The sequence below is a fragment of the Electrophorus electricus genome, chromosome 7, assembly GCF_013358815.1.
Source record: "Electrophorus electricus isolate fEleEle1 chromosome 7, fEleEle1.pri, whole genome shotgun sequence".
Classification (NCBI taxonomy): domain Eukaryota; kingdom Metazoa; phylum Chordata; class Actinopteri; order Gymnotiformes; family Gymnotidae; genus Electrophorus; species Electrophorus electricus.
In genome coordinates, this window is record NC_049541.1 from 16,687,470 (window position 1) to 16,714,853 (window position 27,384).

A 27,384-nucleotide genomic window follows, 5' to 3' on the forward strand; every position below is an offset into this window, starting at 1 on the left:
CCTCCTAGTGTCTACATTCATATTGTCTACATTCATTGTATCAAATATAACTACTACAATGCATTGGACAGTGGACCTTGGTAGGAAACAGCTCCCCGGTTGACAGTAATATGTTCTTCTGGATTGTAACACATATTACAGTTACATACAAAACATTGTCAAATGTAATGTTGCAGGCAAATCTGTCAAGCTTCACACATTCCACACAGTATAATCAAAGGACAACTGCTGCAGTTTTCTGAGATTCTATGCTGTATGAAGAGAAGTAAAAAAAATAAATGTAAATTGCACATAAATCAATAAAGCAGTCAAAATTTAAAACTTTTTTTTTCTAAACACCAGCAAAAGCTCACAAAAAAAGGTACTTCACAAACAAGAGATATGATATGCAAGGTGCCATATCTCTTGAAAATCTATCTATCTATTTCTCTCTCTCTCTCTCTCTCTCTCTCTCTAATATATACTTTTCTGTGAGGTTCACACATCACATGAACTGTAAAATCGGTTCGCGCTCCTAATATGTGCATGATTAATTAGAAAGCAAATAAGAAAGTAATAAGAAAGTAAAATGTGGTTAGATATCAATTATATTCTAAGAAAAAAAATGGCTAGCTAGCTACGTAGCTATAAACTACAAGCACTAGAAACATAAATGCAGCAGCTGAACTGAACTCAGGGTGTGCAGGAAGGCATGCCTTATGTTGTGGCATATTTTCAAGATTCTAAAGGTTCTGAGGTTATAGAAATTAAGGTTTATTATTGATTTTACATATTGATATTTATTTTTGACTACATACAGGTGCATTTGTTAGCTGGGCAATGAAGCATATCTAGCTACATAGCCAGCCAGTCTGACTAATTGGTCACCTAATTGCAATGTAAATATAATGAAAAGTAAAATGTCTAGTAAGTGACCTTTGGCAAGAGCTTGGAATATTCCCAGAAACTGTACTAATCACAAAGAGATTACCAAATCCAGTGTGATGCTTGTGTGTTATGTCATATACACAATGTTTAGCCGATATGAAAAACCTTATGTAGCTTAAACATAACACATGAAGTAAGTAGGACAAAGACCCAGAGCAAAGAAAAAGCTGTTTGTAAGAATTTCTGCATGCTGAATCCAAATATGTTTTTAGAATTTCTCTATTAACCTTTTTTGTTGTTGTTGTTGTTGTTGTTGTTCTCATTCCATTATATTTGCATCTACATGTATGGCATTTAGCAGAAATCTACCAAAGTGCTTTTAGTTGTCTACTTAACTGTACCAAGAAAAGTGCAGGCAAACTATTACTGGAGAAATGTTCAAGATTGTACATATTAAATTTAAGTGTAATAACAGCCTTATTTATTAATAAGTACATATACTTCATGTAAAATTCACTTAAAACCTGAAACCTTGAAAGAAACATCTTTAGAAGTGATTTGAATTCAGTGTAAAAATTATGAGGGCCTCATATTTTATTTTGAGGGACACACAAGTAAAATTGTTGCCTTGTGTTAGTAAATGATTTCCAGTGAAGAAACTCACAACTTGAGTAGTCTTTTTAACGTATACTTTATTACTTTCACTAAAGTAATAATTTAAATGAGTACTTTTATTTCTACTTGAGCAATTTTTATTTTAAAGTAACAGTACTTTTACTTGAGTAGAGTTTTTGGTTACTTCACGCACTTCTGTTGGTGTGTAGTGGGTAGAACAGCGATCTACTGCAGAAATTCATAAGAAGAAAAATTATAAGGTCAACATTAAATATATGTGAAATTACAGTTGCATGCACTAATGAGAAAAAATGCAGAAGAGCTATCAGGCTATCAGTGTAAATTTTATGAGTCGGTAAGTAACTGAGGGAGCCATACTGAACAGTCAGAGAGACAGAGAGAGAGAGAAGAGAGAGAGAGGAGAGAGAGAGAGAGAGAGAGAGAGAGAGAGAGAGTGAGTGAGTGAGTGTTTGTATGTGTAGTGTGTTGGGGTGCATACAGTACAGCCGAGAACTAAGAACATGACGAACACGGCAATGAATATTATCTCCCTAAGAGAGACACTGTCTGTATGGCAATGGAAGAAAAAATATTAAATGCTTTCATCTTCAGTAAACCTATCTGTTATATCCCTGCATCTCTGTAAAAACAGCATATAAAATACATCAAACACAAAAAAATTACCCCAAACAATTGAACCGCAGTTCCACGGTATTTTTAATGAAAATTTACGCTTACAGTAGACTCTCACAAAGCCCTGTGAGCAATTGCTTTGAAAGTGCTTTGAACTAAACAGCTAACTGCATCACTTTGTAAACACTGCTGCAGCCTTCTGTGTGTCTTGAGCCCATTTCCAATAGGATTCCATATAAAGTAGGTAGTGGGGGTGGAATGCTGCAAAGACTCTACGTCGCCCTCTGGTGGTGTAAACACCTTAGCTGTTATATATAGATAGATATTGTTTTAATCCTTTTGCCACTGCTTAGTCTGTGACCACAGGACCACTGCGGACAATGAGACTGCAATAATCATGCTATGGTAGTGAGTGCTGTGCTGCTATGAGCTTATAAGGTAACAGCAATGATGGTCAGGTTTTTACACCTTGGTTGTATGATGGGCCACTAAGAAACGGAAACTGAAATATTACATAAAGGTACAACAGCATGGATACAATAATACGCTGGGGGAGGGGAACGCTCAAACTAAAATATAACTCCATAGGGATTCTCCCTCGGTGATGGACACCGCGTCGGTGGATTCTGAGAGTGAAGGACCTCCGACGCCCAAGGTACCACCCAAGTCATCCGATGAGGACACTCCCTCCATGAAGGCTTGCAACCCCAAAGCTCAAATGCCTAAGCCTCGTAAAGGCAAGAAGGCAGTGTCACCAGTGCCCGCCCCTGAGATGGACAAATCAGCTGGTACGTCTCCGGATACGCGTGCGCCAAAGCCGGAGCAGCCACCACCACACAAGCCAGCAAAGGAGGATACGTCCAGCCGGGGCGGTCTCCGACGCAGCCAACGATAGGAGGACTGGCTGGGGCTCCTGCTACATTTCCCCGGACTGTTTAATAGTTCTTTATGTAGTCCGGTTCATATACCTGTCCCGATCAAAGTACCTATTACTGTGCCAGTTGCTTTGTCCCCCTTTGTGTCTGTACCTGTGCCCATCAGTGTGTACTTCCCTGTGTCTGTTGTCATCCTGGTCCCTGTCTTCCTCCCCTCTGTCCTGCTCGCGCTGGCATGTGTCGGGTCGCTCGGTCCTCCGGTCTCGCCATTTGGCATTGGTTTCAGGGCCGTAGCCCGATAGGCTGGAGCGCCAGAAGTCGCACCGTTGGGGAGGGGCTCTGTCGTGGTACGGCCCCTCCTCCCAAACGTCTCCCTGTGTCTGTGTGTGTGAGGGTGTGAGTTCGTCCATATGGCCGCGCACACCATGTTTCACACGTGCTCTTCGTTGTGTATCGTTAGCGTGCATGTATATAAGTGTTGTGTTTAAGTGTGAATGTTATCGATGTTTGAACCCTGTTAGCCTGCGAGTCACGTAGTCGTTATTGTGTGTGTTAATAAACGTGTTTTGTGTTCCACAACTCGTACCTGCATCCTGCTCTGCCTCCTCAGCGTAACATAAACATAAAAGAAAAGACAGAATAAACAGCTGTCTGCAGCCAAACAGCTATTTCTAATTCCTGAGCAGTTAATGTGGTCTTCTATTTTTTTCTCATTGTTTCTCTCTCCCTCCCTCTTTATCGTGGGCAGATAGTGCAAGGCTGGTGGATGGTGGTAGTCGCTGTGCTGGGAGAGTGGAGGCTCTTCATAGAGGACAGTGGGGATCAGTGTACAATGATGACTGGGATATGAGAGATGCTGCAGTGTTGTGTAGACAGCTGGGCTGTGGGGAGGCTGTAGATGTACAGGGTACATTTGGACCAGGATCAGGACCAATCTGGCTGACTCAAAGGGTCTGTAGAGGTGATGAAATGCAGAGACTGTGTGAAGGATGTAATCAAAATAAAGATGATGGAATGATCTGCTCAGATAAAATGTGTCAAATCTCATTCTCAAATTTAATGAGTCTTTGTCAATGGTACACTTGAAATTTTTTTGTTTAATTGCAACACACCTTTCACTTCATATACTTCCTGAAATCTGTTTGTTATTTATGTATTTATTTAAAAGGCTTACAGGGAGCAAGATCATTGAAGTAGCTGTTCATTTACAGGAAGGCCCTATTAAGACAAAAATATGACTAGTTAAAATGAAAGTGATGGAGGCAGGGAGTGAGTGAGATGCGAGTGCGGTTGAGCATTGTATTTATTTTCCATAACGATAAAGACAAACCAAAAGGCACAACATTAAGCCGGGTAAACAATGTATGTGTAGAGAGCTGGGCTGTGGGGAGGCTGTAGATGTACTGGGTAATGCTCACTTTGGACCAGGATCAGGACCAATCTGGATGAATGAAGTGGCCTGTAGTGGATCAGAGTCTATGCTGAAGAACTGTGGTTCAGTTGGCTAGGTTAGTGACTATCATCATGCAGGAGTTATCTGCTCAGGTAAATTATACTAATCTTTAGAATGGATATATTCACCCCAACTGGCATTTCTGCATATTTGCTAACTTTCAGACTTTGTTATGACATTACAAATTTTGTGCATCTCAATTTTATATTTGTTTAATAAAAGGAAAGCATGGCGTCATTATCATTAGAAGCTTCTATGGCCATGAACATATGAATGTGACATGCTATGATAGATCAGTTTTTAACAATTCTTGTGCAGTTCCTTTTTTTAGATAGAACAGCTTTGCTTTCTTTCTTCAGCATTTGTAAAGGAAATTAAATTATCCTTTGTCACTTATTAGACCACCGACAAAATCTATTTTATAATAATATATTTCTTATTTGCTGCCATTAATGAAGAACCATGCATTAACTAGTGCAATATTAGAAAATCAATAAAGTAAGTATTTTCTCTGTCACTAGAATATGTTCCATGGTCTCTAGTCCCCATATTAATATTTTAGGAGTGAGGCAGGTTGGTGGTCCTCAATGCACTGGGAGAGTCGAGGTGATTCATGGGAAGACCTGGACCACAGTGTGTGATGCTGACTTTGACCAGCAGGATGCAGAAGTTGTGTGTAGAGAGCTGGGCTGTGGGATTCCTGTTAAGGTGCTGGGAGCAGCTGCTTTTAGCAGAGGGGAGGGCCAGGTGTGGACAGAGGAGCTTCAGTGTAGAGGCAACGAATCTGAGATTTCTCTCTGTCCAACATCTTTAGTCAAACAGAACTGCTCCCATTACTGTGATGTGGGACTAATATGTTCAGGTTATATATTAATCTTTATCTTTGTTGCCAGTGAACTATTGTAACTATGAGATACTATGACAACAATAGTGCTTGTTCTGTTTACATATCTGTAATCATTTCTGTGTTTTACAGGTTACACAGCTGCATGTCTGTTGAATGGCTGGGACTCCTGTTCTGGTCGAGTGTAGTTCCAGTACCTCAGTGACTGAGGCTCAGTTTGTGGTGGTAACTGGGATATGAGAGCTGCCAGTGTCCTCTGTGGACAGCTGAAGTGTGGGAGTGCTGTGGCTGTGTTGGGGGTGGACTGGTTTGGGGAGGGGAGTGGCCACATCTGGGCCGATGTGTTTGATTTTCATGGGAACGAGACACACCTGTCAGAATGTCCCATCTCATCATGGAGTCGAGCAGCATGCTCTCATAAACAGGATGCTGGAGTCATCTGCAGCGGTGAGCATTTTACACCACATTACTTAAAAATACATTTTATGGGAAAATGCCTCCTCTGCTATTCTGTAAAAGTAAACATTAGATGATATCTACTGCATTCTCAAAAATATATATACACATAAGTATATAGCTATATACCCATGTTTTTATGCATGTTTCTGTTTCAGTTTCCTCACAGGCCTTTCATGAGGGCCGAGTGCGGGTGTCTGGAGGGAGTGAGTGTGAGGGGCAGATGGAGGTTTATTTCAGCCTGGGCTGGAGGAGAGTTCTCCTGGACTCCCGAAGTGTATCTGAAGTCTATGTGGTGTGCAGACAGCTGGGCTGTGGCTCTGTGCTGAACTCCTCCAGCTCCTCTTCTTCCAGTCCTGATCAACACAGCCACATGTGTGTGAGGGGTTTCAATTGTTCTGGGAGTGAAGCTCATCTGGGGAACTGCAGCACTGCAAACCTCCTCAACCTCTCCTGCAGCTCCATGGAACAGCTGTCAATCACCTGCTCTGGTATGTGTTACATTAACCTAAAAACTGGTCATTCTTAATAAAATTAATAACATGCTTGCCTAATCTACTCTAAAATGTACACCAGTTGTGTGAGGATTAATGACTTTTATGTCACATTAACAAAAATAATAACATCATGTGCTTATTTTGGTGGAACAATTCTATGTAAATCAAAACCAGAGTTTAAACTGTCTGAAATGTTTTGGACAATTAAGGTGTGTGTGTGTGTGTGTGTGTGTGTGTGTGTGTTTCAGCCCATTCCTCCATCAGGCTGGTTGGCTCTGGGGTAGACTGTGCAGGAAGGCTGGAGGTTTTCCTCAGTGGATCATGGGGGACAGTGTGTGATGACTCATGGGATATTGAGGATGCTCAGGTGGTGTGCAGTCAGCTGCAGTGTGGAGTGGCCCTCAGTGCCTACGTACCAGCCTGGTTTGGTCCAGGAACCGGGCCCATATGGCTGAATGAGGTGCAGTGTGAGGGAAACGAGACGTCCCTGTGGAACTGCAGGTATCAATCTGGGGGAAAGCATGACTGCAGACACAAGGAGGATATAGGGGTCGTGTGCTCAGGTGAAGTCTGCTGACTGCAGCTGTTCTTGAATTTGATTTACTTGTATTTTGTTCTTTAAAGTGTATAGTGATAACATAAAATGTAACAAATTTGCACAGTTCAAAGGTAAGTGTCAAATGCAAAAGTCTGACATTAAGCATACAATAATTATATCTAATAATTCTGATAGAAGAGAATACCAAACTGCCCCAAAGCAGTATCATATTTAATAATGCTCATTTTAATTTGCTTTTAGCTATTTAAGTTTTGTTTTGTTAAGAAAGCTAAGTTTCATATGGGTTTAAAGAAACATAAATAACGGTAATTAACAGACACTGAGTGGCAACTGTGCATTTATCTGTGGGTAGAGTGAGCTCTCATGTAGAAACATTTTAAGATCATAGAAAGATTGACAAAATAGTTGCCTGCATATTTTCTCATCACCAGAGTTTATAAGAGATTAGACTCACTGAGGGGTGTAAAGGGAATCTGGAAGTGTTCTACAAGGAACCTGGGGGAATGTGTGTGTGAATGGGATGAATGAGAAACAGCAAGTTTGATCTGTCAAGAGCTGAACTGTGGGAAAACAGGCAGGGAGTCTGGGGCCAGAGCAAGAGTGGAATCATCTCCTAACTGGCTGGATCAGGTGAAATGTAGGAAACATGACTCCACTCTATGGCACTGCCCATCTGACCCCTGGGGGCACAATAAGTGTGATAATGACAAGGAGGTGGCTCACATTACCTGTTCAGGTAGGCAGATTCTCCCTTCATATACATTCTTTGGTCTGAAAGTGTATGTTAAGATTATTGCAGATATCTATGCCAGATGTTGAAATAAATGTAACAATGATCTAAATGATCTAATTTCATAATTAAATCCTCTGGAGTGTCAAATGAACAATCATAATTAATCTTGCTATACTCACAGGAGAACAGCAACATTTACAAAAACATGTGAAACACGCCTCTCAGACTGAAGGGACCAGCAGGAAGCTGCTCTGGGAGGCTGGAGGTTTACCATAACGCTGCATGGGGCTCCATCTGTGATGATCAGTGGGACATCAGGGATGCTGAGGTGGTCTGCAGACAGCTGGGCTGTGGGAAGGCACTGAGAGCTGATGGGAGTGCTGATTTTGGTGCAGGTGAAGGGGTGATCTGGCTGAACAGAGTGGAGTGTAGAGGAGATGAGATTCACCTGTGGGACTGCAGTTATTCACTGAAGAACCACACTGACTGCTCCACAAAGAGGATGCTGGAGTCACCTGTGCAGGTCAGAGGAGACCGGAGACAGGGTTTTGGTAGCTAAAAAATTTCAATTCATGCAATGCAATACAATGCATTGTTTTGACTGATGTTTGTTTAGTTTGTACGCTAATTATACCTTGTTATGCATCTCTGGATATTGAACCTGGTGATGAGGGAAGCACTTGTGTAGCACATCATCAATAAGTGATGTTGCTTTAAACTGGTGTTTCAGTAATCATGGACTCTCATTGGGCAAAGGTTTTGTTACTGAACCCTCTGTCCTTACATCTCATCCTTGCATCTCTTTTTCATGTTCCCAAAAGGAGGAGATAAGTCATGAGGAAGAGGTGTAAAGAAGTGAGATAACCTAGTAATTAAATTTTTCCCTCCTAACTAATGTACAGCCCTGAATATACACACACTCGCCCCTTATTCATCATGCTACATACTATAAAAATCTGATTTTAAAAAAGAGCAAATATAAATGTTATCAGCAGCTTCATTTTTCATGACTTGCATTTTTGGCTTGTTAGTAGGGTCAAACTCACATTTGGTCAGTGGCAATGTAAATCAGAATATTACTTTTTAACAATGAGAAATACTAGATTTTTCCATTAAATCTTTATTATCATTATGAATATGATCATTGCAATCATCAATAATAATAGTAAGAAAAATAATTAATGGTAAGAAATATAACTTTAATAATATTTGCAGATATGTAATTGCTATGGTCAATCTGAATTTGAGACAAGTTATTTAGGGCTTTGTTTATTAGGCTTTGATTTTGTATGTGTGTGTGAGTTCTGTGTCCACCTACCTGATTTGGTTCTCTATTTCTAGACATCTCCCTGACCCCTGTGATTACAAGCAAAGTAACCACCAACTCCATCTCAGGTCCTCTTTTCATTCCTCTCCCTCATTTTTCTAAAACTTTCAAATGAAACTGTCATGAGTTATACAGTTTCTCTTCTGCAATTCCCTGTCCAGTTGGAAAGTCAGAGAATATAACAACCAGTCATCCACAAACTCCACCAGCAGCTGCTTTGCTCCTTTCAGTGGTTCTCCTGGGAGTGCTGCTCTTCCTGGTCTTAGTGCTGATTTACCAGAACAGAGTGCTCAGGAGAGGTAGGGCACAATTCCAGATCAAAATACAGTTTCAGACTTCTTACATCATCAATCTTTCAGTCTGTCATCAATCTTCTGGAACAACGTTTCTGTCTTCACGCCAGTGAACTCTAAGAGGAGATATAAAACTCTGCCTGAGGTAATCTATGAGGAGATCGACCACAGAGGCACCAATGAAAAACTCCCATCTCAGCTCTAAAGGGTGAGTGATATGGAAGAAAAATATTGGAGGAAATCCTAGTATGTATGTATGTTACAGACATATGCAGGGAGCAAGATGGCACTAAAAACAATGTTTCATCGTGGACTGTCTTCAGAGCTCCAAAAGAACTCACTTGCTGAGGAGAATCGGCCATGCGGTCTGAACTCATCCAACTAGCTATTACTGTGGATGATCTCTGATGCACTCATCGACCCTCACAACACCAATGTACACCACAACCCCATAATTCCACTCCTGATGACCCTGTACATGACCCTAGTGAAGTTCCTGAATTGATGCCGCTGGGTTTCTTGCCCCTTACACCCCACACCCCAGGAATGATCAAGACACTTGGCATTCCCCATTCCCCCTAATTCCCCAATCAGCTAGTTTAAGTTAAACATTCAGAAGCCTCTGTGAAAGGACACAGAGTTTTTTGTTATTAATATGTCTAATAAAACGAAACTATGGAACAGAACAAAACACAAGACATAGAAAACATGGAGGGGATTGATTGTGACAACTTCATTTTAGTCAAACAAAATGACAAACATAGGAACTACATTTAACATTTATCTCTTTGCATGCTTTGTCCTTTTATTCTGAGCTCTTTTGTCTTTTAGCTCTCTGCACAGTTTCTCATCTCATCTGTTTTTTTTTATCAAGGTGGGATTTTTCTATCACTTATTTTCATTTTTATAGCATGGGTTTCATTTCTATTACATTGTAACGATCCCACCAGGAACAGGCAAGAGGTAGAACACAAAATGCAGGAGGCGGTTTATTAAATGAGGAAACACGAACACGAAGGGTAAAGCAAACAGAAGCAAAGGGGTAACACTGAGGGTAAAATAACACAGAAAAGCAATGACGACGACAACAGTAAAACGATCATAAGGCAAACCTGACGGAAGGACGCAACTTGCCACAATAACCGACAAACTCGAAAACAAAACATAGGGTACAAATAACCAGGACAATTAGGCAATAAACAGACTCAAGTGAACATGGGGGATAGGGAGAACCAAAACACGGACTGGAATTAAGGAACAGATGAGGGGTGGTGAAAATGAAACTAAGGAGTGGAACTCGGAAGTAAAGGAAAAACAGGGATGACAGGGAAACCATAAAACATTGATGCCAGGAGGGTGTCCAATTGTTACAGAACCCCACACCAAAGCTCACAACACTGGGGCACGCAAAAAAAATTAAAAATTCTCAAAACACAGGACTAAGACGAGACACAGACAAGCGGAACGGGTAAGACACAGAGCAGGGACAAGACCCAGAAACAGGGGCAGGAGATCAGGAAAGACATAGAGCCGGAACAAAAGGGCTGTACGAGCCAGAGACAGGGCCAATAGGAGGAGCCAGGGATGATGAGACAGACGGGAGACACACGGAGCAAACAATGAAGCAGAAGCTGGGCCAGGGGTAGGATTACAAACAGGCATAGGAGACGGGGCAGGACTGCAGTCAGGGAATGCAACAGGACCAGGGGTATGGATGGGTCTCAGGGCTAAACCACGAACAAGCAGCAGAGTAGGGACAGATCAGGGGACAGGAGCTAGATGGGGAAAAGGAGTGGGACTGGAGACCTGGTCGGAATTGGAGATGGGCATAGAGACAGGCAGAGAGAGGAGAGGAGAACAACCAGTGTCAGACACAGGTACAGGCACTGGGGCAGGGGTAGAAGCAAAAACAGGGGACATGATGTGAACTATGATAGAGACGGGCACAGGACCAAAATACACGACAGGCATGGTACAGGTACTGGGACAGGCAAGAGAACACCAATACCACAAGGCAAGGTAACAGGATGGACAATCTTCACACAAACAGGGATAGACACTTGAACAGGGACAAGGACAAGACCAGGAGCAGGAGCAGGCAACACAGGAACTGAAGACCCAGAAGCAGACAAGGGGGCAGTAATGGGGGCTGGTGCAAAAGCCTCATGGGGCAGTGGAGGTAAAGGAAGGGCAAATGGTGTGGACACAGGAACTGTCGGGATCCGGGAGGCCGACAGAGAGGTCTTAAAGGTCATTGGCTTGCTGCGAGGTGTGGCTGAGGGAGTTCTAGATGTCTTTGGGAGCACACCTGTCGCAGCTACTGGGGGTACAGGGGAGTCTCGAGAAGAAACCACAGGGACAGGCCTGGCATGTGGCGCTGGGACTTGTGGAGTGGCCTCCTCCATTCTAGGAACAGTAAGGTCTGATGACGTGAAGTTCAGCAGCGGCGGACCCGAGGGCATGGCTGCGGCATTCAGCGGCTGGTCCGGGAGGCCTAAAGATGGGACTGCACTGCTCAGCGGTGCTGCAGGGTCAGGAGGTGCAGCTGTGGCGGTCAACAGTAGCAGGTCCGGAGACATAGCTGCGCTATGAGGGACATGCGCTATGAGGGATTAAGACCCTGCATCGACTACTGGGCTCCGAATGAAGTACTCCTACCCTCTTCCCTTCATTTCTCTAACTCATGAATGTCTGCTTGGAGCCACAATCTTCACTAAATTAGATCTGCACAGCACTTATAATCTCATATGCATTTGTGAGGGTGACAAGTGGAACACAGCCTTCATAACATCAAGTGGACATTATATGAGTACCTAGTCGTGCCAAAAGCCCCTCTTTTTTCAGGCATTTATGGATGAAATCTTTCAGGACAGGGAGGCAAGTTCCTGATTGTTTATATTGATGATCCTCTTATATTTTCTGTCAGAAGCAGAACATGTGGAACACGTTACAGCCATCTTGACATATCAGAGACAGCTTCACCTGTACACCAAAGCATTGTTCAATGTGAATCTGTCAATTGTTTTGGTTGCCATCAAGCCAGGCAGCATCTCCCTGGATACGGATAATGTATCTGCCATCTTGAATTGGCCTAAACCCTCCACTATCAAGGAATTCCTGGGGTTTGCCAAATTTTATAGGAGGTTCATACAGGGGTTTGGTACCATCTCTGCTCCCTTTACTCTTATTCTCAAAAAACAGGGCAGCAGGAGGCTTCAGTTGGGTATGGCTGCTAATCAGACTTTCCAAAAATTGAAGAAGCCTTTACTTCGTCACGTGTTCTTCAACAGCCTGACCCTTCTCTGCCCTTTATTGTAGAGGTAGATGCATCAGAAGTGGGGATAGGATCTGTCTTGTCCCAGAGACAAGACACTCTACCACGTTTGTACAGTCTACTCAAGGAAACTACAACCCACATAGAGAAATGATTATGTTGTTAACCGGGAGCTTCTTGCTGTCAAACTAGCCCCCCAGGTGTGTGCCTGCCTCTCTTAGAGGAACTCCTGGAATGGGTTCACATGACCCTGCGTAATGGGCATTCAGGCATCACACGCACATGAACTACACGCATGCTGTCCTGAAAGTTTTGATGGCCTTCCCTTCCTGATAATACGCGTGATTACATGTTGTTTGTGCTCAGTCATGTACCCCTTATTGTCTCCCCAGTGGTGAATTACAGCCCCTGCCTGTATCACATCTCCCCTGGACCCACATAGCAGTGGACTTCATCACAGACCTGCCTGCTTCGCAAGGGTACAATGTCATAATGGTAGTGGTTGACAAATTTTCTAAGATGTGTTGTCTCATTCCTTTTTCCCTCCTACCTACTGCTCTAGAAACCACTGAAGCTGTATTTACCTATGTGTATTGTATCTTTGGCCTACCAGAAGAAATCTTGGTTCCCAATTTACATCATAGGTGTGCAGGCAGTTTTGAAGAAAGCTTGCCATAACAGTCAACCTCTTGTCAGGTTATTATCCCAGTCTAATGGTGAGGTTAAATGTGTCAACCAGGGAGTACGAAGGTTCATCCATCAATATTGTGCCTCACAGACTAACTGGCACAAATAGCTCCCATGGGCAGAATTTGCACGCAACTCTCTCACCTCTCTCAACTCTCTCACTCTTCCACTCAGCTGAATCAGCTTGAACAAGCTTGTGTTATCTAGTTAGCAGTGTCCCCTTTTGCTCAAATAACCAGTGCCTTTGCTTTAGCATCTCTTTGGATGCAACATGTGTTTTTGGTAGGTTAAATGGTTATATATGACTAGTCTTAAAGTGTATACAGTATTATCACCTTATTACCTTAACTTCTGACCTGCTGTTTAATTCTATCATGGGTCCGTTTCTACTGCTAACCAGAACAGAGAAGCTGAAAGAAACTGGCTCTGACTGAAAGTGTTAGCTGCTTGGTTTTGAAGTGTTTGGAAAAATGCTGGGTCATTATGGGAAATATAGTTCCTGTAGTGAATTTAGTATATGTAGTGAATTTATGTGGTGTAGATTTTCTCAGCAATCTAGGTTAAAACATAAAGCATTATGTCTTTCCTAATGATAGCCATGATTATAGTGGGGCATGGAGACATTATACTGGGGCACATGCCCCATTAAATAGGGTCTAGTATTGCCCTGGACTAATGTAAGTTTCTGTATTCTCTGTAAAACTGCAGTCAACTGGTCAAATATTGTATTTCTCTCACACCTACCAAGCTCATTTATTATCTATAGGAGGTAGATGCTCATGATTTAATATTTCAAACATGTCTCATGTTTACTCTGTTCACCTCTGACAGAACGTATCAGCTCTGAAGTACAGCATTCTTGTAATGAGGAGGTTGGTGAAGAGCTTCTCTCAGGTAAGGGAGTACATCTCAAAGAGAAATATTATAAATTATAGAAATAACAGTATTCATTAATAATGTTGAATTTTCACAGTTAATGCTATATTGTCATAAACATTACAACTTTTTTAAAAATTATTTTGGACAGTGTGCTATGGGTGACAGGCGTTGCACCTTGCAGAACTTTGGAGTTTTGGAGATTATTCTGATAAAGAATTCTCTTTGGATGCAACATTTCTTTTAAGATAACTTATAAGAAATTCACTTTTTTCTTTCTGCTACAGCAAATTCTGTCAATGAAGAAAAGACAGTATTATGATGCCATCACCTGTAGTGGTCTGATATGTAAGTTGTTTAATTCATCACTTCACTAAAATTAAAGAGATGATGACTTAAACTAGCTCATTTTATTTGATTTAGGTGACATAGAGACAGAAAACACACCAGAAAATTATGATGATATCAATCGTGGACAGGCTCCTGATAGTGTAGCAAGTATGGTGGTAGAGGTGAGAACACAGTGGCAGTTTAGGTGTAGACCATTCTAAATGTTTTCTCTTTACTTGCACATTCCAACTGCACTGCTTAGCATTAATAAAAGATGGGCTGGCCTCTATTTAGCATCTGACACATGATGTATTACAGCGTAGTGATAATGTGTGCTGTGAGAATACTGACCAATCTAAAACATTATAGACATGTGCTCAGTGTGCTTTGAAGAATCACCAAATCTAAAAAGCAACAATAATGTATGTTTAAAAATAATATTTAACTATATTATATCATCTGTTTAACAATTTGTTTTGTTACATTGCAAGGCATCCTGTATTTAGAACATACAGAAATATCAATTAGCAAAAATCAGTAATAAATAAATCAGTATATTTACTCTTGTGATTGACTATGATAACCTGTTAAACACAGAGGAAAAGCTTCAGTCAGAGAAAACCTCATGAATGAGAGTGCTTTTGCTCAGGAAATGACATTTGACCTCTTGAAACTCAAACAGTGTTTAGATTACAAATGGTTCAATGTCTTGCTTTACCCTTTTTCCAGAACATATTTTTGAAAATCATTTTAAACATAGAAGCATCATAGAAATACAATATTAACCCTTTTATATACATACATAATGTTGAATTTGGGAGCTTGAAATGGCTGATATGTTATTTGATGCAAGGGCTCATTTATCAGTATTTGGTGCATGTGCTCCCTGGGAATCAAACCCATGACCATGGTAATATTAGCACCATGCTCATAAGATTATTATGGTTTTATACACAGTTAGCCAGCATTTAGATTCTGTTTTGTCCTGGTTTTGGTTTGTATAAAGATGCACACCTTACTCTATATAGGCCTACAACAAAGTCATCAGTGTTTGATTCACTACTGATTCACTACTGAATTCACTACTGAATCCTATAAATATGCACAATAGATACCTTGACCTGCCTAGACAACAGCCTTGTGAGTAAAAGCTTTGGAATTAATAAAGGATTATTACACAATTAGGAATGGCTTTCATTTCTGTGCATTTTGTCCTGTGCTCATAAAGAATTCATATTGTACAAAATGTAAGTAGAATGTTTGATTAAAACAAATAATGTTCCATTTGTTATCTGGTTTATTACTAGTCTCCCATAAAGATAGCGAGCTAATTTCACATCCTTAAATTAGATGTCACTTTGTTAGAAAATTGTAATGAAGTGCTGCTATATTCTTGACACAAGGCCAAAATACCCTCCTCTTGTCCATCCTCACATGATCCTACATTCCATGGGCTACAGCTGCAACCCTAAACATGTTTGAAACCTAGTCTCAAGTTAGTAGTATAGTACCTTATTTTCTCAGATGATACTGTCCTGAACTTCATAGACATTGTAGCATTAGCATCTATTTTGTTGTTGAACCCATCCACTAGTATAATATTTAAGACACTGAATGCAACTTAACTTCTCACTCTGGCCAATTTGTAATCTATGACCATGAGGTAAGGGGTTCAGGTTTCTGGGTTCATGAAATATAGCTGTGGATATATTAATTCAGTAATTCAATAACACCTATTTAGCCACATATTTAAAATTAAACTTTAAAAAAGTTCATCTTCCTGGTAGACCTATTATAGGCAGACCCCTCCCCCAATCGTCATATGCACAAATCCATTTTATTGCCAAACAACTGGTCAGCAATAACCAGTCAGCATTTCGCAACCATAAGTCAGACCTGTATAATTATGGGACACATCAGACATCAGAGACTCATGTTGTTAGACTACTTATCTGTTGAACAGCAAGGGCCACTTCTAGGCTTCTTCTTCCCCTTTTACCCAATCCAAGATAAAAAGTTTTCTTATGGTTGATTCAGATGCAGCAAGTTGTGCTTCTGCTGAAACAACAGCTTTGGAAATGTGTACATACATAACTCTACAATGTGTTATGTGTTTAATAAATGTTGCCTTTATTTTTTGAGTCTGCTTAGAGGGAATCTGTGATAAAAAATAAACATGACTTATTTGGAATTAATTAAGCATATTTCACACACACACACACACACACACACACACACACACACACACACACACACACACACACACTCCTTTCCTCTCCTTGGATACAGCGGTGGATACAGCTTTAATGCCACCTGCACAGAACTGAACTAAGCACCGATAAATAACTGACAAACACACACAACTAGATTGGATTAGGATACAGAAACGCTAGTTTTTGACTCGTTTCCTTTATTATTATCACTCAGAATATACTAAATTAAATCCAGTAACTGCTCAAATAAATGTTAATACCTTGAATGTTTTTTTTGTCTCACATAAACATCATATCATTGCAGAAATATTTAAAAAAAAGTTATTTAATAAGAGAACACAAACTTGTTATTCACAACTGTTTAATTTAAAACTTGCATGCATGGTGCCGTTTTGTTCTAATACATATTTTGTCCACAAGATGGCAGAAAAGCATTTTTAATTTGTTCACTAACTCCACTTTTCACTCTAATTGCCAGCTAAAGTCTCTACTAGTGTTCTATCATGGCTTTGGTGTTTTCCCGTGGTAAAATGGAACATTTCACTTGCCTTAAACGTTGTTATTTAAATTTGCTTTTATTTTATCAGCACATGATTTTAAATATCACTCATCTGCCTCTGTCCTTTATCTGGTCCTTTCAGTACTATTTAATGCAACATACATGTTAAGATGCATTTTATTATGTAGAAATTAAAGTAAATATGAGTGTCCATTCTAGAATAACAGGAACATTTCCAAGCAATTGGCTTGTATTGTTTTATTCTTGTATTTTCATGACAGTCATCCAATAAAATATTAATTTTTAAAAATATAATTACCAAATTATCAGGACACAATGCCCCATAATAAATTACTGCAGAACTAGAATCTATCATGTGTGGCTATTTTTAAACTTAATCTTTCAGTCCAGACATGACTGTATTAAAAAGGTATATAAATGACTTGTTTACCAAGATTCATGTTACAAGCAGTCTGCAGAAACATTTCCCCCAACCTACTGTTCTCAATGCATCAGATCAATTATTACATTTAAATATTTTTCACTTCCAAAATAAAATAAAAAAATCAACTAATGCAATTCCTTCAGCTGTGTATTATTCACAGACGAAGTTCCTGCAAATTAACAACTGATCTTTTCCACTGTTCATCCCTCAGACATAAGGATCTAGTTGGTCAGGTCAAACCTTTGATCAGTTCCCACCCAGTAATCAGAACCAAAGTTCTTAAACTGTCAAACTCATGAGCCCAATGGAAGCTTCTTTTGGTCTAAATCCAGTGGTGCTGATTCTGCTACGAGATCACCAACCTCACCTGCACCGGAGACTCACAAGTCTCAAACTCTCACTACTAACTGTGTGTAGCCATGGGCTTGTGTCATGACCCCGTACTCCTCAGGCCCTGTTTGTGCATGATGTTCCAGAGTTTGTGCAGGTTGGACTGTGTGATCAGGTCGTCTGGTTTGAGCTGCAGTGCATGGAGGTAGTGGACCTCAGCCTCCTGAAGCTTTCTGTTGAGGTGGAGGATGGCTCCAAGATTCATGAGAGCAGCAGCATACTGAGAGAAATGAGGAAGAGAGAGGGAGAAAAAGATGATAATGAGAGAGAGAGAGAGAGAAAAAACAGCAAAAAGCCTGGAATTTAAATCAGGTATAGTCTCCTCATGATGTTAATTTCTTGATGACTGCTGATGAGGTACCAACAAAGGACACCTGTTTTTTTTTTTCTTTTCTGAATGGGACTGAATAGCTCTAGCATGTATGATAAATTTTACATCTAGAAATAACTATAACAATGCAGGCTAGAAATGTGGCTTTATCTGACGCAGTCAAATATAATGTCATTTAACCCTGATTTTTAAAAGAAAACTACAGGTCATCATATTAGTTGCCTTCTCCAGTCAGGACTCCTTTTCAGTTACACAGGCATGAACGCATGCTGTAATCCTCTAATACTTAATGTTGATATTACTAGAGGGATAGTTTGTCAAAAAGTATTGGTAACCAACAATTCTTCTATTAGTTTCACACCAGAGCTCTGAGACTCCTTCAGCTTGAAAGTGGTGGAATTAAGTACATCAAAATATATTTCCTGTAAATACATACCCAGATCTTTACACTCCTGATTCAAACTGCATCCAATTCTGAAGTAATGTCATACAGACTTGCTGATGTGGTTTAGAATACAGTATGATTTACTGCAGTCTAAAAAAATGACAAAACTACTTCACTGTGTATTTGAAAGATGTAAGATTATTTGAATCATATATATATATTGGTTTCCTGGAAAATGAATCCACCAATATTCAATATATATATATATTGAATATTGGTGGATTCATTTTCCAGGAAACCAATCCGATACATCACACATCCAGCCTGAAAATAGCACAGCAGTGATTTGCAGCAGCGCATGGCATGTGATAGCTGGATTAGATGGCGCATGATTTATACACTGCTGTAGTTTCTGTAGCGTTTTCTTCACAGTAACAATTAAAGCTATTATGTTCATATGCAAATATCCATGCACTTGCACATGTGTGATGATTTCCATTACTATCATTTTGATAACCCAGTGCAGCCCCGGTGTAGGGAACAGGTTATCTGCCTTCTGGTGAAAGCATTTAAACACTGTTCACTGCCATGGATCCACGATCAATGATGATTTGTTTATTAATCCGTTCCTTAAAAAAATAATGATTCTGGTTTGGCTGTAAAGTACAGGAAGTTCAGGGTCGGGGAAAGGAGAAATCTGACAAACTGAGCCGTAGAGGAGAAAGAATAACCAAAAAAGAAGCACTCTCCCTCTCTAAATTAATTAAGATAAATTTATGAAGTTAATTACTGCATGGCCTTACTATATTGAAATCGCATGAAAAAACGGAAAGATTGCTGTTTGCCATTAGTCCGCTGAGTTTTAAGGTGGATTGGAAATTTTGAATCTGGAGAATAATCTAACTTCAGCTAATTCTGTGCATAGATTTTTATATATTTTTTTGGCAAGAAAGAATAACCATCTTGTAATCACTATCAGATTAAATGTCGACTGGTTTCAACTGAAGAGAGACAGATAGTACAGAAAGCCTCTCTCTGCTCATGTATTGCCTGATGTGTAGCGAGTAGAACAGCGATCTACTGCTGAAATTCACAAGAAGAAAAATTATACGGTCAACATTATATTGATGTGGAATTAAAGTTGCATGCAGTAATGAGAAAAAAAATGCAAATGAGCTATAGTTGAGGAGTCGGTAATTAAGTGAGGCAGTCATACTGAACACAGACAAACAAGAGAGAGAGAGAGAGAGAGAGAGAGAGAGAGAGAGAGAGAGAGAGAGAGGAAACATCCCAAAGAAGTCGTTTTCCACTTCTGTTTCATATGTTAAAGTATTACTTAATATATTTATTTGATGAAAACAGCTTCTATGTAGAGCAACATGCAAAACTAATGAATCACCAAACTTGATGAAAATTGTTTCAAGATATGATCTTTAATGCGCCCGGGTAGGTTGGAAAAACTACTGGTATGGCTTTGCAAGGTAATTTAAGGTCAAAATACTTGAGCTGGACACACATTGGATGAACTGTTAAAAAGTGAAGCCCTCCACTATAGTGTAGCTGATGTTTTAATGCTCTACAGCAATGCTGATGTACTTACATTCGGTCTAAGGTCTGCTGCCCTCCTGTAATACTTTTCAGCTGCATCGTTCAGACTGGCCTGTCTGCGGGGTATGTACACACCATGTGTTAAAAACAGAGGTTAAGAATGTTAAGAATATCAGGTTAAGACTAAGAACAATAACTACAGTACTGAAAACCTTGAGCTTGGCATATTGCATAGCTGTCATTTGTTAAATCAGTTTCTAAAGCATTTTAACACATCATTTAAAAAAATATTTTTTAATGTCTGTAGCTTCTTTACAGTTCTTAACCCAAAACACTGATATTTGCATTGAAGACATGAACTTAAAGAACACCAGGTGATCCCTTCTGTATGCAGTGCATTCTTATATAAATCACTTGAATAATTTTTTTATGGATTAATGGATGCAAATTATCAGCAATTTTTAGCAATTGAATTTTCAAACCATTGACATTAAAGCTGATATAATTGGCTAACCATGGATTTTTATCATGTGCATATTGAACCTTTGCTCAGATATCAGCACAGCAGACCCACCCAACAAAATGTCATTTCTGAAATAAACTGGACTGACACTAACAGGGATTCTGTCAGGAGACCTGACAGGGATCTATTTCCACTGTTACAATGAGAGTTTTCTCATTCTCAGATGGACATCAATGAAAACTTAATTACACTACTCTCAAAAAGCTCTGTTACAAGGTTACTAATTTGAAGACATATGCCAACATATAACGAAGACATTTTACACTACCTGATGCTTTTACCCAAAGAGAATTACAATTATGACTGAGTACAACTTGAGCAATTTAGGGTTAAGGGCCTTACTCAGGGGCCCAACAGTGGCAGGGATTAAACCAGCACTTTCTGATTACTAGTCCAGTACCTTACCCACTGAGCTACCATAGTTTTTATCATCACTGTTTTGTGACCTTTGTGATCTGCTTTACATCAGGCCCAGTGTCTTGCTAAGCCAGGTGGGCTCTGTTCTTCGCCCACTTTGACTTTACCATCTCACATCGCCCAGCCTCTACATAGACATAAGCTATTGCACATCCATCAGCACAAACCATGACAAAGAGAGCAACCACTGTGCAAACTACCTGTTTGGTCACATACCTGCTGTACTGGAAGGGCTATGGAACAGAAGAACGACACATGGTCCCCATGGAACACATCCTGTTCCTTCTACAACTGCTATCACTGCTGTCTTTGAACCTTTCATGGTTTATGTATGTTTTGCTGTAGTCTTATCTCTACTACTGTTATCAGATATCAATGTCCTTGTGTACATACGTCCACCTACCTATTTCATGTTTGACAACAGGACATAAAGGTGTCCTGTTTGTGAGGTGTAAAACACCCTTTGCCTCTCTCTCTCTGACGGCACTCTAAAAAGGTTCTTAAACCTGTCACATCTCTCAGCATGCAGTCTCAGACTGTAAAAGTCATCTCCCTCACAAACACACCTGAGCATATGCGCTGCACTGAACACAACATCGAACTCGGAGCTGTCCAGGTCAGCTGCTTTCTCTGCCATCTCTGCTGCTTCACTTAAACGAGACTGTTCCAGCAGAAACTGGCCTGAGAAACACAGATGGACAGAGAGAGATTTACTAGTGGACAGTTTGTTTAAACAGGGTTTATATGCACCAGTCTTGATGTCATGAGAATGAAAAGCCTGAAAGGCTGACAGAGGGTTATGACAGAGGCTGAAAAACTTCTGAAAGTGCAACTACTACTGAAAGTAATGTGTAAAGGTGTTTTGTGTGCGCACACACACACACACACACACACACACACACACACACACACACACACACACACACATATATATATATGTGTGTGTGTGTGTGTGTGTGTGTATGTGTATGTGCATGTATGTGTGCAAGTGCACATATGGGATGCCTGAATGCTAAGTATGCTCGAGGTCCGGAGGGTTGCCATTATACATGCAGCCTCTATAACTAAACAAATAGACACCTCCCTTCACTAATCACCATGTTCTATAACTCTTATGGCTATAAATTTCAGTCCACTCTGTAACCATGTACATACCCATAAGCACTTTATGTATTATAAAAACTCCATATATATATATATATAGTAAGATAGTAAGATACATCGTTTGTGTTTATATGATATCTATAATGTAACATCTATCACCAAATTAAAAGCTCTGTGATACACAACCATGAATAACCTTCTTAGAAATCCAACTAACCCCATTCTAGTTTAGGTGTCTGATTGCTCTAGGATAACTAACCCAAGTCCCTATCCTCAGTGAGAGCTCACTGAGAGTTCCATCAGAGTTTAGAGATATTTCATAAGGGTATTTATAATAAAAAATAAATATATAAATAAATCATTTTAAAAAACCCTGCAAAAAGTACTAAAATTTCTAAAGATGTATTTATATACTGTAGACACCACACTATAGTAACACATCATACAGCTCTTCTTTCCTCAAGCCAAGCAAATGTTTGCACCAGTCATAATGCATGGGCACATAATTATAACAATACACCCCTATTCCCATTATGGATAAACTGCTATTTGCAGTATTGGCTCAGGCAGAGAAAGGCTAAGTCTTATTAAGATCTTATTAACTTATAGATAATTAGAAGGGAAGAAAAAGTACACAAAAGAACAAAGAGACAAAGGAGTAATGGGTTTGACCTACCATAGTGCATGTAGCAATTTCCCCTGGTGGGCTCAAGGTCTATGGCCTTCAGGAAATACTGCTCTGTGTCTGCTGTCTGGCCCTGTTAATGAGAACATCATCCAAGGATTCACACCACAGCTGCACCACAGCAGATGACACCAAGTCAAGTTCAAAATTCCCTGAATCAAGTCATACCTATTTAACTTTGTCGGCCAAAACCACCCACTGAATGTGGGAATGAGATTTGAGGGTAAAACCACCAACTGAATGTGAGAATGAAATACTATGTGCTAAAGGTGTGTGTGTAATATATTTTTATTTATATTATATATATATATATATATATATATATATATATATATATATATATATATATATATATATATATAATTGTTTTAATTTATATTTTATATATATATATATATATGTATGTGTGTGTGTGTGTGTGTGCCTACCTTGTGTGCGTGCCTACCTTTGCTGTGCTGCTATGAGCTTATAAGGTAACAGCAACAATGGTCAAGTTTTCACACCTTCATTTTTAAACTGCTGAGCTGAAATTGTTCCACCATCCAAAAATTTGAATTTACTTAGAGATTTGTTTCCATGCACTTTGTTATGAAATCTGAAGCTCATTTTACCCTGCTCCTTTTGAAGTTTTGCAAATGATGTAATGATTAATACATGTAACCATAGCAATCCAAGTGACCTAAATCCATTTAAAAGGCAGTCAACCCCCAAATACACCACAGTTTAGAGAAGACTAAAATCTAAGAAGACCACAAGCTAACTCACCATGATTGACAGCAGCTTGCCATAGGTCAAATGGGCTGGGACATGGTCGGGTTTGGCCTTAAGCGACTCTCTGTACCAATACCCAGCCTCTTCAATCTTGTTCAGCCTCATATAAGCCTCACCTGAGAGGGGTTACACCAAAATTCAAAAGTGAAACATATGGAAATATACCCATTCTTGTAATTCAGACTTCCAGGTATGCAGGTCTTCATGATCTCACATACATTTTAGTCTCACATGAGAATGCAAAGAGTGAATTCGTTAACTGTGAAGTACACGATGGCACCACTAAATTACAGTGCATTTTTTAAACAGTGTGTCTGCTGGAAAGCAATTAACAATAAGCTGTATACTGAGCCAGTACTTGACACTGTGTGGCCTAGGTCTGGGGTCACAGTTCAGACTTTAGAACATGCTTTTCCTTAACTGCATTTTAAACTGACCTTTGGATTGAGAAATGTAGCTCCCTTACACCTCACCTATAGGTGTCTTCCCCAAAGGTTCAAACATCATACTGAAGCCAAATAAAAAACATACTCCATTCCATCTCTCCACTATTAGAACAGACACTATTTCCCCCTTCTTTTTCTTGTTCTTATTTACCTTACTGTCATGGCTACTGTGGCCACTGTGAATGTTCACCTGCTATCTAAGTCTTTTCTGTTGCATATCAGCCATGAATCCGGGACACTGACATCCTTTAACACACGTGTAGCCGATGTCCATCTTTTCCAGCTACCACTCATTCAGTGTCATAGGGCAGACGTTGAAGGTGAGTGCTAACTAGCACACTCTCTATTCATAATACTGCAGATGCCACAAATGCCACTCAGTTACAGCTAAATTCTACAGGTTTGCATGTACACCACAAAGGTGAACAGAATTTCTTCAAGTAGTGTTGTCCATGTTCCTTGATCAACATGTCTATTAACCAATCACTGACCTCTGATCAGTATGTGTTTGATGTGTACTCCTCTGACCACTAAGCCATTTAAAAAATTCTCCCACCTCCACATTTTTGTTCATAAAATTCTTTAGATATATTGAAAATATTAAAAAAGTGAACATGTCAAATTTGAGTCTTTTATTTTAAATTACCATTCTTAATTGGGCAGGTTTTATATAAAGCTGAGTGAGCAGTTCTCATCTTATTTATGACAATCCAGAATTCCAGAATTGTTTGGAATCATCATTGTCTTGATCTCAGACCAGTCACTTGTGTTGATCCAGGACCATTACTATCATGTGTTTGCCACTGCACAAGCTAATGCAGATAGCTAGCTACAGATACATGAATGCCCAGAATGCCAAGTAATTCTGGACCATTTCTAGTAGTAAAAGATGTTCCCACAATTTAAAAGACTGCTGACATTTTCAAATGTAGTAAAAAACAGACAAGCAGACAAAAAATGTTATGAGGTTTTCTTAGAATAGTGGCAATGCCATACTTAGAAAGAAACATGCTCAGCTTACCACTCACCCATCATGTTGTAAAGGCTCTGAGGGGCAAACTGGTGAGGCATCTTCTTCACAGCTTCTTTATACATGGACAGGGCCTCCTGTGGAGTCCACAAGAGTGGAATATAAGAGAAGTGGCTAGAGCCAAGCTATGGCAATGCAGTCCGTAGCAGTCTAGGCCACTGAACTCAGCAAGACAAATGTGATTGCATATTACTACATGTAGTCACTTTGTCCTCCATGACTTAAGAGTTCTTGAATAATATAGGATAGGCCTTACAAGTACAGATACATATTCATGGTTGGCAACCTAAGTTGGCTTCTTAGGTTCAGAAGATAGATCAGCAGACATCCATATTGAGAGTTGTGCTGAGCAGGTGCTTAACATTTTTATGAATAGTAAAATTCTGAGGTGGCAAGATGTTTCTTGTGTGGAGTTTCGGGAACATGTTTCTTAGTTATGTCTAAACCACCCCTTTAAAACAATCACTTTCCTTTACACCTAAAGAAGTCTGCAATATAAAATTTGTCTTAGTTTTTTCCAGTCTGAGATGCAATCACTTTCATTGTCTTCCAGCCTATAAAACAGCACTTATTACCACAGCAATGTTCAGCAGGTGTAAGGGATTCTCACCAACAAGGTCACCAACACACCTCAAACTTCAAGAGGAAAAAAAATGGGCATCTTTTCAAACCTGAGTAGTATCTTAAGTCAATTTAGAGACTGAGACCACAGTGTATTCCCTATAACACTGTTATCTAATCAAGATTGTTAGTGGTATCTGAGCCAGTCTCATCTTATTGGTTCGCAAATCCAGACTGCACAGTACCTCCTGCTGGCCCTGTTCATGTAGCAGCTTGCCCAGATTGTACAAGCAGCTAGTGACTGAGCTTTTGTGAGCATGGGGGTCCTTTAGATTCTCATCTGGGATGTCTGCACAGGTCTGAAATGTGTGCTTGGCCTCGTCCACGCTGCCTTGAGACACTAGAATAATACCAGTGTTCAAATATGCAGCTGTTAAGGAGACAGAAGATGCAAGAAAAAAAGTGAAGAGCCTGATGGAATTAAAATACGAAGTGTTTACTTAGTCAGCACACTTAAAAAGACTTTGATTCATTCATCTGTAAATCCTTATACATTATCATTAGTACAGCTTAGATGCAAGCTAATTAAAATCAGACCATGAAATGTAAGTCAATTGAAATGAAAGAGTAAGTTCAGTAACAATCTCTATTGTGGGTTTAATAAGAGAGACAGAGTTCGGATCTTACAGGCCAGGGTTGGTCTGCTCCCGACTGCCAGCTTATAATAATGAAGAGCTTCAGAGAAGCGATCATTCTCCTGCAGCAGCAGACCTCTGAGTCAGGGATGAAGGACAAGTGATGAGATGGACTGTTAAGGTGTGTGGACTGTTTAAAGGCTGAATAGTGTGGGTTACTGCACCACTTTAAAAGTAAGCAACAGGAGCCCATGCCTCCACTCTCCAAGATCAGCTAATCAGGCTTGAAGAAATAGCAGTCTCACAATTTGGCAGGGACACAGGAGAAATCACTTTTTCAAAATGGGTTTCAAAATGATTGATAGGATGGTAAGACAGAAACTCACAAGTTGTAAAGCATGTCAGCCATGTTGCCACGGTAATACAGGGCATTTCTGTACGCTTCCTCTGCCTCTAGCATCTTACCTTGGTTCTTCAAGACATTGCCAAGGTTACCCCAAGCTGAGTGACAGAAATGTTGCTTAATTATTTCTAGAAAATGTGTATCCTTTTCACAACTTTTGAAAATATTAATATCAAAATCTTAACATCAAAACCACAGTTCTGTCATACCTTTAGCGGGGTTCACAGTGATGCCAGACCTGTAGAGCGAGTCCTCATTCTGCCAGTTTTGGTTTCTGTGCACCATTCTGAGGCTATAGAGCAGGAGCAGCCCAGCAGTACAGCCCAGCAATAGCGTCCTGGAGCTTCTCTGCCTTGCTCGTACACACAGGGTCCTCAGCCCCAGCACCACCAGCAGACAGAAGCCCATGCTGGGGATGTAGAGCACCCTCTCAGCAACCACAAAGCCCACGTAGAAGAACATGTTGGTGGCAGGCAGGAAGGGCAAAGCCAGCAAGCCCAGGGAGAAGACCACCATGTTTTCTTTGGATGGCAAAGATGCATGAGTGGAAGTGGGGACGTGTCTGGAATACCCATTCTGGGTATTCTCAGGAAATTCTACTGGAGTGAAGCCATTGTGGTGGTGACTGCTGTCATGGTGATGATTGCTGTCAAGGTGATGGAGACTGTGGCCATTAGTC

The 27,384-nt window shown here is 40.1% G+C and overlaps 1 protein-coding gene and 1 long non-coding RNA gene across 2 annotated transcripts; one reads left to right on the plus strand and one right to left on the minus strand.

The window, feature by feature from the left end:
• Positions 1 to 12,838: 12,838 nt before the first annotated feature.
• On the plus strand, positions 12,839 to 14,337 carry LOC118241674. Its single transcript, XR_004776301.1, has 3 exons — positions 12,839 to 12,921; positions 13,945 to 14,007; positions 14,277 to 14,337. It is a non-coding gene; the product is annotated as an uncharacterized LOC118241674 (long non-coding RNA).
• Positions 14,338 to 17,905: 3,568 nt separating this feature from the next.
• LOC118241702 (protein O-mannosyl-transferase TMTC2-like) lies at positions 17,906 to 27,380 on the minus strand (the record flags this gene model as incomplete). Its single annotated transcript, XM_035528166.1, has 10 exons — positions 17,906 to 18,086; positions 20,183 to 20,246; positions 21,637 to 21,751; positions 22,851 to 22,932; positions 23,625 to 23,746; positions 25,105 to 25,183; positions 25,913 to 26,097; positions 26,355 to 26,440; positions 26,689 to 26,803; positions 26,915 to 27,380. Coding segments are annotated over 10 exons (1,494 nt in total), but the record flags the coding sequence as incomplete, so codon positions are not given.
• Positions 27,381 to 27,384: the final 4 nt, after the last annotated feature.